Source organism: Equus asinus, chromosome 16 (assembly GCF_041296235.1).
Source record: "Equus asinus isolate D_3611 breed Donkey chromosome 16, EquAss-T2T_v2, whole genome shotgun sequence".
NCBI classification, from domain to species: domain Eukaryota; kingdom Metazoa; phylum Chordata; class Mammalia; order Perissodactyla; family Equidae; genus Equus; species Equus asinus.
The window spans coordinates 3464483-3478840 of NC_091805.1; the positions used below are offsets into that span (position 1 = coordinate 3464483).

A 14358-nucleotide genomic window follows, 5' to 3' on the forward strand; every position below is an offset into this window, starting at 1 on the left:
TTCACTGGAGAATTTTCCAGACATTTGAGGAAAACGTAATACCATGTATACAAACTCTTTCAGAAAATAGAAGAGAAGGGAACTCTTCCTGCTACATGTTATAGTCAGCATTACCTCAATAACAAAACGAAAGAGAGTGCAAGAAGAAAACGACTGCAGATCAATACACGTCATATACACAGATGTAAATATTTTAGCAAATTGAATTCAAATATATATATATATTTCAAACTGATTTTTTTTTTAAATGTTAAATCAAGGTTACATTCCCGGTATAAACCCCACTTGGTCACAATTAATTATAATAAATAATTGTGGTAATTGTAAATTACCAAGTGGGATTTATACCAGGAATGTAAGCTTGGTTTAACATTTGAAAAATTCAAACAATGTAAAATAGAATAAGAAAGAAGAACTGTATGATCGTCTTAATAGGTGAAGAAAATTTCAAACATAGCAAAACTGAAACAGACTCATAGGCACAGAGAACAAACTAGTGGTTACAGAAGGGAGGGGATGCGGGATGGGCAAATAGGTGAAAGGCATCCAGAGGGACAAACTTCCAGTTGTAACATAAGTAAGTCACAATGATGTAATGTACAGCTTGGGGAATATAGTCATTAATACTGTAATGACGTTGTATGGTGACGGAACTAGACTCAGCATGAGGATCCCTTCCTAATGTATAAAAATAAATCACTATATTATAAACCTGAAACTAATATTGTCCGTCAATTATACTTCAATAAACAAAAGAAAATTTCAATGCTAATTCCTGATTTTAAAAAACCTCTCAGGGGCTGGTCCAGTGGCAGTGGTTAAGTTTGTGCGCTCCGCTTCGGTGGCCCGGGGTTCGCAGGTCCAGATCCTGGGCATGGACCTAGCACCGCTCATCGAGCCATGCTGTGGTGGCATCCCACATAACATAGAGGAAGACTGGCACAGGTGTTAGCTCAGCAACAATCTTCCTCAAGCAAAAAGAGGAGGATTGGCAACAGATGTTAGCTCAGGGCCAATCTTCCTCACACACACACAAAATCCTCTCAGTAAATTAAGAATAGGAAAGAACTTCCTCAACCTGATAAAGCTCATCTATGAAAAAACTACAGCCAACACAGGTAACAGTAAGAGACCGCATGTTCTGCCCTGATGGCTGGGGCAAGGCAGGGACGCTACTCTCACCACTTCCATGCCACGTTCTGTTAGAGGCTTTGTTTTCATCACGGCACAAATCATGGCTCATATATCTTGATTCTCACATTTGCTCATTTTTGTCTCCTCTCCATGGGGTTGGGGACCTTGTCTGTCTTGTTCTTCCTGTGTCATTTGCTCCTGGAACAGTGCCTGGCACAGGAAGGTGCCCAATGGCTATTTTTCAAATGATTGAACTCTTCAGCAGTACTGTGTAGGCGAGGTGCACTTGTGGGACAAGAGCAATTCTATGCCACGTAATTTTCTTCAATAAACAATATTTTCACCAAAAGCTTTCTTGTCATAATATATTGCAAAACTTCGTCACCCCCGAAAGAAATTTTTGTAAAAATTTTTATTTCCCTATATGAAGTCCTTCTCCAAGGAAATGCTGTGATAACTTTACTTGGGTTCACTGATGTCTCCTACCAAGTGGTTGTTTTTTCCGGGGTAGGTCATGAATTTTTCTGATAGAATTGTTCCCTTACGTAGTGAGTTGAATAGTCATCCCCCAAAATTCAGTCCGCCCAGAACCTCAGAATATGACCTTATCTTGAAATAGGATCTTTGTAGATATAATTAGTTAAGATGAGGCTATACTGGATTAGGGTGGGCCCTAAATCCAATGACTGGTGTCCTTATAAGGAGAGGAGAGGACACAGAAAGACACACAGGGAAGAAGGCCATGTGATGGTGGAAGCCGAGATCAGAGTGATGCAGCCAAAAGCCAAGGAACGCCAAGGACGGCTGGGAGCCAGCAGAGTTAGGAAGAGGCAAAGAAGGATTTTTCCCCAGGGCCTTCAGAGGGAGCGTGGCCCTGCCAACACCGGCTCTCAGACTTCAGCCTCCAGCACTGTGGGAGAATAAATCTCTGTTCCTTTAAGTCACCAAGTATATGGGAACTTATTATGGAGGCCCTAGGAAGCGAACCCACCTCCTATACCAGATGATGTCTTTGTTGCTTTTACGATAGTAATCTTATACCATATCTGTTTGCTTTTCGCACTACTATTCTGTTGGAAAACACAAATTCAGATAACTTCTGTTTGCCATTGCGTTGGTCAACACTCAGAACGTCACCGTGTTTGATGCCCATTGCTCTGCTCGTCTGTTTCATTCGATTTCTTTGCCTTATTTTTTCAAAAGTAATGTGCCCTTCCCAAAATTCACTTGGGAAATTAGATCGTTTCTTTTTTTTCTTACTCTAGGTATGCTGCTGCCAGGGCTCGGCTTGCTAGAGAAAATAGAGGGCCTTACAGAGCCAATTATCCAACCCAAAGGTCTCATCTCTGCCCGACCCCAGGTAAGTTGAGTTCAGCCTGTTTGTTTTGTTTTGTCTTTAGAACTAAAATATTAGTTATAAAAATAAATTTAAATTTTTGTTGAGTTCAAATAAGTTTTGATACGTGAGGCCTAATCTTGTGTTCTGCTTTTAAGTTTGGTTTAACTCTTTCTGAGTAACAGAAGAAATTCACTAAATTAGTTACCAAAGAACTGGAGCTTTGAAAGAATTGAATTGCTAGTACTTCCAAGCTTACTACACTTTAGTAGATTAATATGCCCTTTGAAAATCTAAAGCTAACTTTCAAAATGTGTGAAAGCATTCAAAGCAAGGAAAACGCTAAATAAACTGAACCCTACAACTCATTGTCGATTCAGAGATACATGAAATATGGCTGAAAAGAAAGGGATAGTGTTAGTTGCGTGGTTGTGGGTGCTTTTTTTAAAATGAATGTTTTTCAGAGAAAGATTTGGGATAGATGGAGGGCGGGTCCTGAGCAGGAGGAGAGAGCTGATAGCTTACAATGGAAATAACTAGTGTAGCGGGGAGAGCAAGACATCCCGGTCAGAGAGCTTGGGTTATAGACGGGGTCTGCGTAATTGTGGGAAAGTCCCTCGACCTCTGAGCTTCCGTTTCTTCATCCTCAGCTAGGACCGGTCCCTAGGAGATGTTCAGTAAGTATTCGCTTCTAATATCCTGCCCTCCCTCACAGGATGCTGTGGCTAACCGACTCCACGTGTGTAAAAATCCTTTGTGAACTGGAAAGTCGTCTCGGTATTAGCTACTGCTTTTCCCGTCTCCTGTCCTTTGAAAGCAACAGCACATCAATGGCAGGCCCAGCAAGAACCTTCACTCAGTGATTTGTCAAGGCCCAGCCCCCACCTCACTAGCTTTCTTTTGCCTGCCCCTGATTCTGTTTCCCTTTCTCCTCCTTGTTTTGGGTACCACTCAGATTTCCTCCTCTGAATTGCAGCCTGTCTTCTCCATTCTGCTCTGCCTTCTCCCAGACTTCAGGGTGTCTGCAAGGACTGTAGGAAGTGCTGCTTTTTCTGCCTCCTTCATGAATTCTTCACTCTGCAGTCTCTATCCTCCAGCATCCCCCCATCCTCTCCTGCGAAGAGCTCATTTGGTTAAGTCGATGATTATGACGGTTGCTGTCCGTGCTTTCCCAGACTGCTTTCTACAGCTCGAGTCTGCTTATGTTCTGACCGAGTCTAAAATCCTTTATTTCCCGTTTCATTCAGGATAAAATTTAGACTCTCTGACATGACAGAACCCTTCGTGCTCTAGTATCTGTCTGCCCGTTCAGTGACGACTCCTACCCCTCTCCCATCACACCCTAAATGACACACTGACCTGGTGGGTCGTGATGGTTTATTTCCCTCCCCATTTCAAAAAAATTTGAGGGGGCCGGCCTGGTGGTATAGTGGTTAATTTTGACATACTCTGCTTCAGTGGCCCAGGGTTCGTGGGTTTGGATCCTGGGCGTGGACCTAGCACTGCTCATCAAGCCACGCTGTGGCAGCGTCTCACATACAAAATAAAGGAAGATTGGCACAGATGTTAGCACAGGGCCGCTCTTCCTCAAGCAGAAAAAGGAAGATTGGCAATGGATGTTAGCTCAGGCCCAATCTTCCTCACAAAAACAAAAAAAATTGAGAAATACACCATGCTTTCTCATACCTCCACTCAAACACCCTTCCCTCCTTCCCTTTCCTTTCTGGTACCTACTCCTCCTCTAAGATTCAGCTCAGGTCTTAGCTCCACTAGGAAACTTTCCCTGTGGGCTATCATAGCACTTCTATCATGCCATATCAGGCTCTATTAGTCTTCTCTTACTGTGTCACAAACTACCACACACTTAACGGCTTCTAACAACACATATTCATTATGTCACAGTTTCTGTGTGCCCAGAGTCCAGTGCAGCATAGATGGATCCTCTGCTTGGGATCCCATGAGGCTGCTATCCAGGTGTCAGCTGGGCTTCCTGCTCATGTGGAGGCTTGACTGGGGAGGGATCTGCTTCCAAGCTCACTAAGGTTGTTGACAGAATTCGCTTTGTTCTATCTTTAGAACTGCAGCCCCGGCTCCCTGCTGGCCATGTGCTGGGACCTCCCTCAGCTCCTAGAGACTGCCCGCAGTTCACTGCCATGTGGACTTCCCCAACTTAGTCTCCCACTTCATCCAGCCAGCAAGGAGTCTTTAGAACAAGTCTGATAGCTGGACAGAATGTCATGTCCTGTAACGTAATCATGGGAGTGAGATTCCATCAACTTTGTCATATTTTATTGATTGGAAGTAAGTCACAGGTCCCACCCACACTTAAGACGGATGGGGTTACACAAAGGTGTGGACGCTAGAGCATGGGGATCACGGCAGGCCAGCTGAGGGCCAGTCTCTTTACTGCCACTCTCATTCAATGGAAAGTGGCCTCCTGGGGCGGGCGCTGCTTACCTCCAATCTGCCACAGCAAGTGCTTGGCATACAGTAGCCATTCAATGCCCGTGAACAAATGAGTGAATGAATGATACATTGAAGTAGAGTTGTCCTGTTTTTAGCAGCTCTGATTTTGGAACAGGGGGAATAAGTCCATGATGAGTGAGAAATAGAGTGGTGAGCAGGAATAGAGAACATTTTAAGAAATGTCCAGAAACTGACTAGATCTTCAGTACTGAAACTTGTGCTCTTTGCAAATGGGGTGGACCATCCTTTCCGTCTAATTGTGCTGCTAAGAGAAGAGGCTGTATCTCAGAGGTTGTGGTAAATTAGATTATTGTTCACAAATAGCCACTCCCTACCCTGTTCCACCTCCACGGACAAAATGTAGTCCTTGACCCTGGACTTTGAGTTTTGCCACATGCCTTGTTTTGATCAATAGAGCAGGAGTGGGTGTGATATGCCCAGGGTTTGGGAAGAGGTTGTGCAATTTGGCTCGCTCTTTCTCAATTCTGCCATCATCATAAGAACATGCCTGCACTGTCCTCTGGCCACAGAGGAAGATGAGAGGCACAGCGCTGAGCTTCCGCCGTTAAGCTCCCCAGCCATCTCCAGCCAAATGAGCCAACCCCCAACTGACCTGCAGATGTGTGACCCAAACAAATGCTTATGGTTGAATGTCCCCAAGACTTGGTGGTTGTTCATCATGTAGCAATAGTGATCTTATTCGGGACATCAAAGGGAAAAATGACTCGGTTAGAAAAGGAATGAACTCTGTGCTCCTCTCTTGCAGGGAGGGTTAGTGTTTCATATTTGCCAACGAGAAAAATTCTCCTGAGATTAGGAGGTGGGACGGAAGAAGATGTCATTATTCTTAAGAAGTTGTGTGTATCGGGCCTGGCGGCTTCCTGAGACACACCACTTTCATGCAACTCTCCACAAACTCTCCCTTTGCAGACATGGTGGCCTCACAGTGATCCCCATGGACTCAGAGTGTTTGTCCCACTTTCGGGGCAGCTCCTTGTCCTTCCCCATGAACTCCTGGTTTTCCCACTCACGTCAGTGCATCAGGCTAAAGCAGCTGGTGACTCTTTCTGCAGTTCTCCAGCTGTAGCTTCCAGACCTTCCCACATCTGTGTGGTCCCTATTTCCTACAGTAGACCCCTCATTCTTGATTTACTTGTAGCGGCTCTGTTTTCCTGACTCAACTCTGACTGATAGAGAACGAATGGAAATAAACCACTTGGCAATAATGAGAGCCCACCAATCAGAAGAAATCTTAATATCCTCACTAACTAAATTATATTATGACTGAAAAAATAAGAAGCAGAGTTTCCAGGATCCATCCCGAGAAAGGCATACAAACGATAAGGCAATTAGAATTTGTTTTCATAACTTATTTAACGTAGTAACAAAGTGATTATTATTGATTCCAATCAGGAAATCCAAGATTTCTCAGAGGGGATTTATAAGACTTCAGATTTTCTGAAGGAAAGAAGTTCAAAATAATATTTATTTTTTCTATGTCATAAGGAAACATTTCTATATTTGTTTTGCATTATACTCTGCTAATCTAACCAGGATGTTTTTTATGCTTCCTGGGAGTTTTTTAATAGAGCAGGAACTAAAAGGGCATATGGTCAAGTTGATTGACTCCCAACGTCCATTCCACCCCACCAACTGGTGTCAGCCAACCGTGGGACCCTGGTTCCCTTGCCCAGACTAGTTTAAGAGCAGGGAGTGACACAATCCTACCTGAGAGGAAGCAGACAGAGGGTTTCAGGGCGTGGTTCCCTACTCTTAAAAATGAGACCCCAGAGAGAAGGCCCCTTTTTTCCTCTGGATGTCGCCATGTCTGATGTGAGCACTAGAATGACCACAGCTCTCTTGCTGTGACTCTGAAGAGGAAAACAGCACCAAAGACAGCAAAGCAGCGACCAGAACTCATCCTAAGGACACTGTTGAGTTGCTGTATCATTCACTCCTGCCCTACCTCTGACTTTCCTCTTCTGTGAGATAAGACATTTCCCTGGTGTTTAAACTGGTTTGAATTGGGCTCTGTATTTCTTGTAACCAAAAGCATGTGAATTCAGAAAGGCCTAAACATGGTTAGAAAGAACTGGAGTTAGTCCATCAATGATGTGTTCATAGAAAATAAAGTGGAAAGTTTTCTTAAGGGAATGACAGAATTTAGTTTTAAATTAATGAAAGCTAGAGATTAATATTAAAATACAAAAATTAAAACTCAGTCATCACAGACCTCAGGGTTTTCATAGGATAATGGCAGCTGTCTAAACTCAAATTTCTCTACAAATCTGTCTATAAACTGAAGAGACCAAGAGAACAATTCACTCATCACCCTTATCTATAGCACAGCCAGAAGACAATGAATATTACAAGGTTCATTTGGTATGGAATTGCGGAAATAAACGTATAAGACCAATAGAATTTGCCCTGGAACCCAACTAGGCAATGAGTCAGGTGGCAACTATGCAGAAGGGAGGGGAGTGCAGTGGGGCTGTAAAGGGAGCAGAACAGAAATAGCACCGATTAGGATGCATCTCTAAAAAGCAAGTCCGCACACTCAGCAGAAGTATTGAGAAATATAGATGCTGTATCTATATTCTTCTTTAAAAATGTAATCCACTTATTGCCCTATTTACAAGACCCATACAAGAAAGATGAGATTCCTCCACATGCCACACAAGGCTTTCCTACCCTGGCCTCAGCCTGACTCACAAGCTGTGCCGCGCTCTCCGTGCACTGACACCGGCATTCTGGATCCGAGGACCTAGGATCAACTCTTGTTAGCTGGATGTCCTTGGACAGGTTACCCAGGTCACTCTGTCTCCATTTCCTCATCTGTAAAATAAGAGTAATAACACCTGCCCGCCACAAGGGTTGTATCTAAGTTAAATAATATTATACACGTAGACTGCTTAGCCCAGTGTGAGCACTGAAGCGTCAACTCTGGTCACCTCCAAGCCCGTCAAGTCCTCTGACCCCTTTGTGCCTTCCTGTGTGCTGTGGCCTCCGTCTGACGTGCCCCGGCCTCCTTCCTCTGCCTACATCTGCGTAGGGAACTGCTCCTCCTCGTTCAAAGTCCACGTCTGTTGTCCCTTAGACACAGGGGATTGTCCTCATGCTGCCAAAGCGCCCAAGGACGCCTTTCCCCTTGCACATCTCCTGGCACGTAGCAGGGACTCAGTAAATATATGTTAAATGAATAAACCAACAAAGCATAAAACAGATTGACCAAAATGGAAAGAATGATTTCTGACAAATAAGTTAATTGCAAAATGTGAAATTTAGAAGATTTGAGAAGGTTGCTTGCGTTCACTCACATGAGCTTAGGCGTGATGCTACAAATGCGGGAACACTTCTTGTTGTATTTCCTGCCATGTCTATTAAATTTCTGTTTTTCATATTTCTCATTACAGTTCAACTTCTTCCTGATTCACAAACTGAAACAGATTCTCTCACAAAGAGTGATGAGACGGAGGAGGGGTGGAAGAATGAAGCTTTACTGGATGCCAATAACACAAATGAGTCATGGGAAGACGAGGTGGAAGATCTGGTGGCCTGGACCAACACTCTTGATGCAAACGCTCTAGAAGATTCAGCCTAATGCTCCAGGACTTAGAAAATAAACAGCCTCCACCACAGCTCAGCTTCATGGCGCAACTTTGGAAGGCTCCCAGAACGTGGATTCCGTTGTTTTCAAGTTGGTCTCATCCTCTCACTGCAAATACAAATTAGAAGTTTAAGCACAAATCAATGACTATGCTGCTTTGAATTTTTTGAGCCCTACTTCCTTGTTTGAACCTAAGTTGGCCAAGTCATGGGTGTTCATGTGGTGTCTCAATCAATGGTATTATTCCCACAAAGATTTTAGGGTACTGGATGCACAGTTCTGTGGGAAGGACGTGCATCAGGGAGAGGCTGAGCTGGGTGGGGAGCGCTCAGGAGCTTCAGAGGCTGAACCTTAATCCCAGAGGAGGGATCCAGACATTGCTCTCCATCTGCCTGGCACAGTGTCTGTTTCCTCCATATTCAAGAGACGAGATGTCGTGTCCGCCAACATTTCTCTTCTCTTTTCTCCCAGAATACATACCTGCTCTGCTTTCTCTTCAGCCTTGACCAACCATCCCCTCATATTTTCCTATCTTTATTTCCTCTCTTTCTTTTTCTGTGTTGCCTCAACCTGCAAATAGGCTCGGCTCTCTCCTATTCTAAAATGTGTCTCCACCATTGACCCTGCATTTCTACTTCTCTCAACACTGTCTCATTCATATTTTCTCCGTCAGATTTATTAATAGTACTCTGTCATTTGCTCTCTCTTTCTTTAATTCACTTCACATTTGTACTCACTGCACAATAAAATCTTATGCTACTTGATTAAAGTTCACTGGGATCTCCAGAGACTTCCATATTGCCAAAATTCAGCAGATGCCTCACCTTATTGGGCCTCTAGACTATATTCGATGTCAGTGTTGATCACTTCTCTCTCGCTCTCTTGTTTTTAAATGTTCATCGCCTTGCCTTCGGGGAGACTTATTTTGAGGCTTTCTCACCTACACACACAGCTCTCCCTCAAACACCATAAATATATCTATATCTCGGGGCCAGCCCTGTGGCCAAGTTGTTAATGCTTCAACAGCCAGGGATCTGCCGGTTCAGATCTGGGCACGGTGTCTGGGCACTTCCTGGCTGCCTAGGTGTTTCCCAGTGGGCCTGTGGTGGTTCAGACAATAAGGCCCAACAACCAGAACTACAACATTCTGGCAGCTATGCCAGACTTCCCCCTCCTTTTGTCGATGCCAAAATACAGCCAAGAGTGGACTTCACGATCCCCACCCAACTTGATAACAATTAGAGTTCTTTCTACACCCAATGAAAAGAGCCATTGTGAATGGTGCATCCCATACCTCAGTGAAACTACAGAATGTAGCACAAAGATGCATTTTGCTGATGGTCATGCCAACAGAGACCAGGCCTCTGACTCCTCTCTGGTGGTTTTCTAGAAGAATAAACCTGTGGGTTGTCAGCAGATAAACAGCTTCACCAAGAAATTAAACCCAAAAGGACCATGACAGTTAACCAAAAATATTTCCTTGATGAGAGCTGCCACATTGTCTATTATCCTTGCTGTTCAATCTAATCTCTTTCAGAACAAAGAAGTTGCATGTGTTGCTTTCTTTTCCTGCAACAGAAGACCTGAGTGTGAGAGGGAGAGAGAACAGCCTTTGACTAGAGACCTTGGTCAGTAGGACAAGACGGTTTATTTCATTCCCTTCGCTGTCTCTGACCCTTCATTCTGGATCTTCAGGAGGGATTCCCCTTGTGCCCTGGGCCTTTGGGGAAAGGTTCTTCTGGGTTCTGGCCCAGTGCTCTTCTCTACACATTTTCCTTGGACAATCTTGCCACTATCAGAGTTTCCCTGCCCCCACATGTTCTTATTCTCTGACCTTTTTTCTACCTGCCTTAAAAGGCGTCTTCACTTCAACATCCCCCATGCATCTGAAACTCGACATGCGTGACTTCAACTCGTTTCCTTCTCTTCTTCCCACCTCCACCAGACCTCCTCCTGCCTCTTATGCTCCTTTTTTCAGTCAATGGAACAATCCAAAGATAAAAACTTACAGATCACTGCAGACTTCTCTCATCCACTTACGGCCAGTTGATCACCAGAACTTGCAGCATTGTCTTTTAGATGTCTTAAATCCATCTTCTCAGTCCTCTCCTTGCCATGACTTTATATTATGAAGCACTTTTAATTAATAGATGGGATTATACTTTTTTTTTTAAGAAAGATTAGCCCTGAGCTGACATCTGCTGCCAATCCTCCTCTTTTTGCTGAGGAAGTTAGGGCCTGAACTAACATCTACGCCCATCTTCCTCCATTTTATGTGTGGAACGCCATCCACAGCATGGCTTGATAAGGTGTGTGTAGGTCCACACCCGGGATTCAAACTGGCAAATCCCAGGCGGCCGAAGCAGAGCAAGCACGCAAACCCACCCACTGTTCCACCAGCCCCAAGGGATTATACTTTTTTCAATGACAAATTCAGCTTCCTAAAATTCTTCATAGAATCTCTGCCCAATAGGTAAAGTCCAAATGATAATGCCCTCCATGTCAGCCCCTACGTACCCTCTCCAACCTCACCCACCACAACTCCCCACCTTGTACATAATGCTAACAAACCCCTTGTGCGTCCCCACGTGTAACTCGCTCTCCTCTGCTTCCCAGCCTTTGCTGATGCCGCTTTCTCTACTGGGAACGCCTTTTCCCTTCTTCACTTGGCAAACTCCTACTCATTGCCTAAAACTCCCTGCAGGCGTCATTCCACGGTCTCTGCACGCCACTCACCCACGCCAGGCTGGGCCAAGTCTCCCCTCACCCCACGCAGTGTGTGCACGTGGCTGCAGTTGTATTACACTGAAATTGTCGTCTGCCCATCTGACTCTCCCACTAAACCTTCGAAATGTAAGCCAGCCAGGTGGACTCCATCTTAGAGAGATTTCATAATATAGGACCCACATGACAACAGCCTCCACAATTCCTCCACCTCAAACAAAAGCTCCTGTTTCTCTGACTTAGAATCTGCTGTTAAAAAATAAACTTGGGGGCTGGCCCCGTGGCCGAGTGGTTAAGTTCACGCGTGCCGATGCAGGCAGCCCAGTGTTTTGTCGGTTCGAATCCTGGGCGCGGACATGGCACTGCTCGTCAGACCACGCTGAGGCAGCGTCCCACATGCCACAACTAGAGGAACCCACAACGAAGAATACACAACTATGTACCAGGGGGCTTTGGGGAGAGAAAGGAAAAAATGAAATCTTTAAAAAAAATAAATAAAAAAAAATTAAAAAATAAACTTGGAAAATTTAGCAAATTGGTGAATTTAAAAGTAGCAAAAAGGAAAGCTGCTATTAACAAGCCAGGAATACCTTGAGAGAGATGATTCTGGAAGAAGATGCTGAGTTTTCTTAACAGCTTAGTGAAGTATGATTGACATATAATAAATTGAACTAATTAAAGCATATAATTTGATAAGTTTTGGTATCTGATACAGCCATGTAATCATCACTACTGTCAAGATTGTGAACACATCTGTCACCCCCAAGTTTCCTTGTGCCTCTCTGTAACACCATTCTTATGCCCACGCACTTCCTGCCATCGTTCCTCGTTCCCAGGCAATCACTGATCTGCTTTCTGTCACTACAGATTGTGCACATTTTCTACAGTTTTATATAAGTGGAATCGTACTGTAAATAATTGTTTTTGTCCAGCTTCTCTCAGCATAATTATTTTGAGATTACTCACGTTTTGTATATATCGTTTGTTTATCTTCGTTGCTGAGCAGCATTCCACGGTGTGGATAGATCACAGTTTGTTTATCCATCACCTGCTCAGGGCATTTGAGTTGTTTCCAACTCAAGACTTTTACAAATATAAAAGCTGCTGCAGCAGATCCACCCTGAGGTGACAGACAATGAATCGAGCTCTTGCGTAATCCCCTGCCTTGAGTGTGTGTGGAACTTGTGACTTACTTTGAGCCCATAGAACAGGACAAAGATGATGGATACTTCCTCCAGTCATTCTGTGACTTTAATCTAATATTGTCCTGCTGGTGTTGAGGAAGTAAGCTGCTTGTCGGGAGAAGACCCACATGGCCAGGAACCGCCCGCAGCCTCTAGGAGCTGAGTGTAGCCCTTGGGGCACAGCCAGCAAGAAAATAGGGCCCTCAGCCCTACAACAACAAGACTGTGAATCCCACGACAGCCCTGTGAGCTTGGAAAAGGCCTGAGCTCCAGAAAGGAATGCAGCCCGGCCCACTCCTTGATCACAGCACTGTGAGACCTGAGCACCAAGTTGGGCTGTGCCTGGACTTGACCCGTGGAAACTACCAGATAGTAAATGTTTGTTGTTCTAAGCTGCTAAATTTGTGGGAATTTGTCATGCAGCAATGGAAGATTAATATAGCTGATATGAACATCTGTGTATACATCTTTGAATGGACATACGCTTTATTTTCTCTTGGGTAAATATCTAGAATTGAAATGGCTGGATCATATGGTATATGTTTAAGTTTTCAAGAAATTGCCAAACTATTCTCCAGAGAAATTTTGCTCTTGTACATTCCCACCAGCAGTGTATTCGAGTTCCAGTTCCTGTACACTCTGGCCAACGTCTGGTGGGATTGATCTTTTAAACATTAGTCATTCTAAAAGGTGTGTGGTGGTATCTCATTGTTGTTTTAATTTGCACTTCCCTAAAGACTATGATGATGAGCATCCTTTCATGTGCTTATTTGCCATCCTTATATCTTCTCTGATAAAGTATCTCTTCACATTTTTTGGCCATTTTTTTACTGAGTTGGGTTTTTTCCCGTTATTAAGTTTTGAGAGCTCTTTATGTATTTGGATACAAGTCCTTTATCGGATAAATGGTTTACAGACACATAATTTGCAAGCTAGTGACTAGTCTGGCATTTTTCCTTAACAGTGTCTTTCAAAAGGCAGAAGTTTTTAATTTTGATGAAGTGCAACTTGCCAATTTTTTTCTTTTATAGATTGTGCTTTTGGTGTTGTATCTAAGAAATTCTCACCTAATCCAAGGTCACAAAGATTTCCCCTTATTATTTCTTGTAGAAACTGTACAATTTTATGTTTTACATTTAGGTCTATGATTTCTGTTGACTTAATTTTTGTGTATGGTGCAAGGAATGGATCCAAGTTTGCTTGTGTTTTTTTCTTTCTCTCTCTCTCCCTCCCTCCCTCCTTCCTTCTTTCTCTCTTTCTTTCTTCCCTCTTCTTTCCTCCATTCCTCCCTCCATCCCTCTTCCTTTCTCTCTCTCTCCCCTCTCTCTCCTTCCTTCTTTCTCTCTTCTTCCTTTCCTTCCTTCCTTCCTCCCTCCCTCTTCTCTCTCCCTCTTTTTTCTTTCTTTCTTTCTCTTTCCATATGCATATTCAGTTGTTCCAGCACCATTTGTTGAAAAGACCGTCCTTTCTCCACTGAATTATCTTAGTATCTTTGTTAAAAATCAGTATCTATATATGTGTGGGTTTATTTTTGGACTCTCTACTCTGTTCCACTGATCTGTATATCTTTACACCAACAGCATATTGTCTTGATTACTGTTGTTTTATTATGTCTTAAGATAATCCTAGCTCTCTAGTTTTGTTATTCTTTTTCAAAGTTTTTACAGTTCTGAGTCCTTTACAATTCTATATGCATTTTAGAATCAGCCCATCAATTCCTACCAAAAAAAAAATCATGTGGGGATTTTGATTGGGATTGCATGGATCCCAATGGATCGTTGGAGAGAACTGCCATCTTAACTACGTTGAGTCTTCCGATTCATGAATTCTCCATTTATTTGGGTCTTCTTTAACATCTCTTACCAATGCTTTGTAATTTTCAGTTGTCCGTGTGTTGTACATCTTTT

At 43.5% G+C, this 14358-nt stretch overlaps 1 protein-coding gene across 1 annotated transcript in view; it reads left to right on the plus strand.

The window, feature by feature from the left end:
* The window catches only part of UBE2U (ubiquitin conjugating enzyme E2 U), a 56036-nt gene extending 46724 nt beyond the window's left edge, over nucleotides 1-9312 (plus strand). The window contains exons 9-10 of the mRNA XM_014855339.3: nucleotides 2400-2494; nucleotides 8350-9312. Coding sequence (XP_014710825.1) covers nucleotides 2400-2494; nucleotides 8350-8537 — 283 coding nt within the window. The 3' untranslated portion in view covers nucleotides 8538-9312. The remainder of the gene's footprint in view (nucleotides 1-2399; nucleotides 2495-8349) is intronic.
* Nucleotides 9313-14358: the final 5046 nt, after the last annotated feature.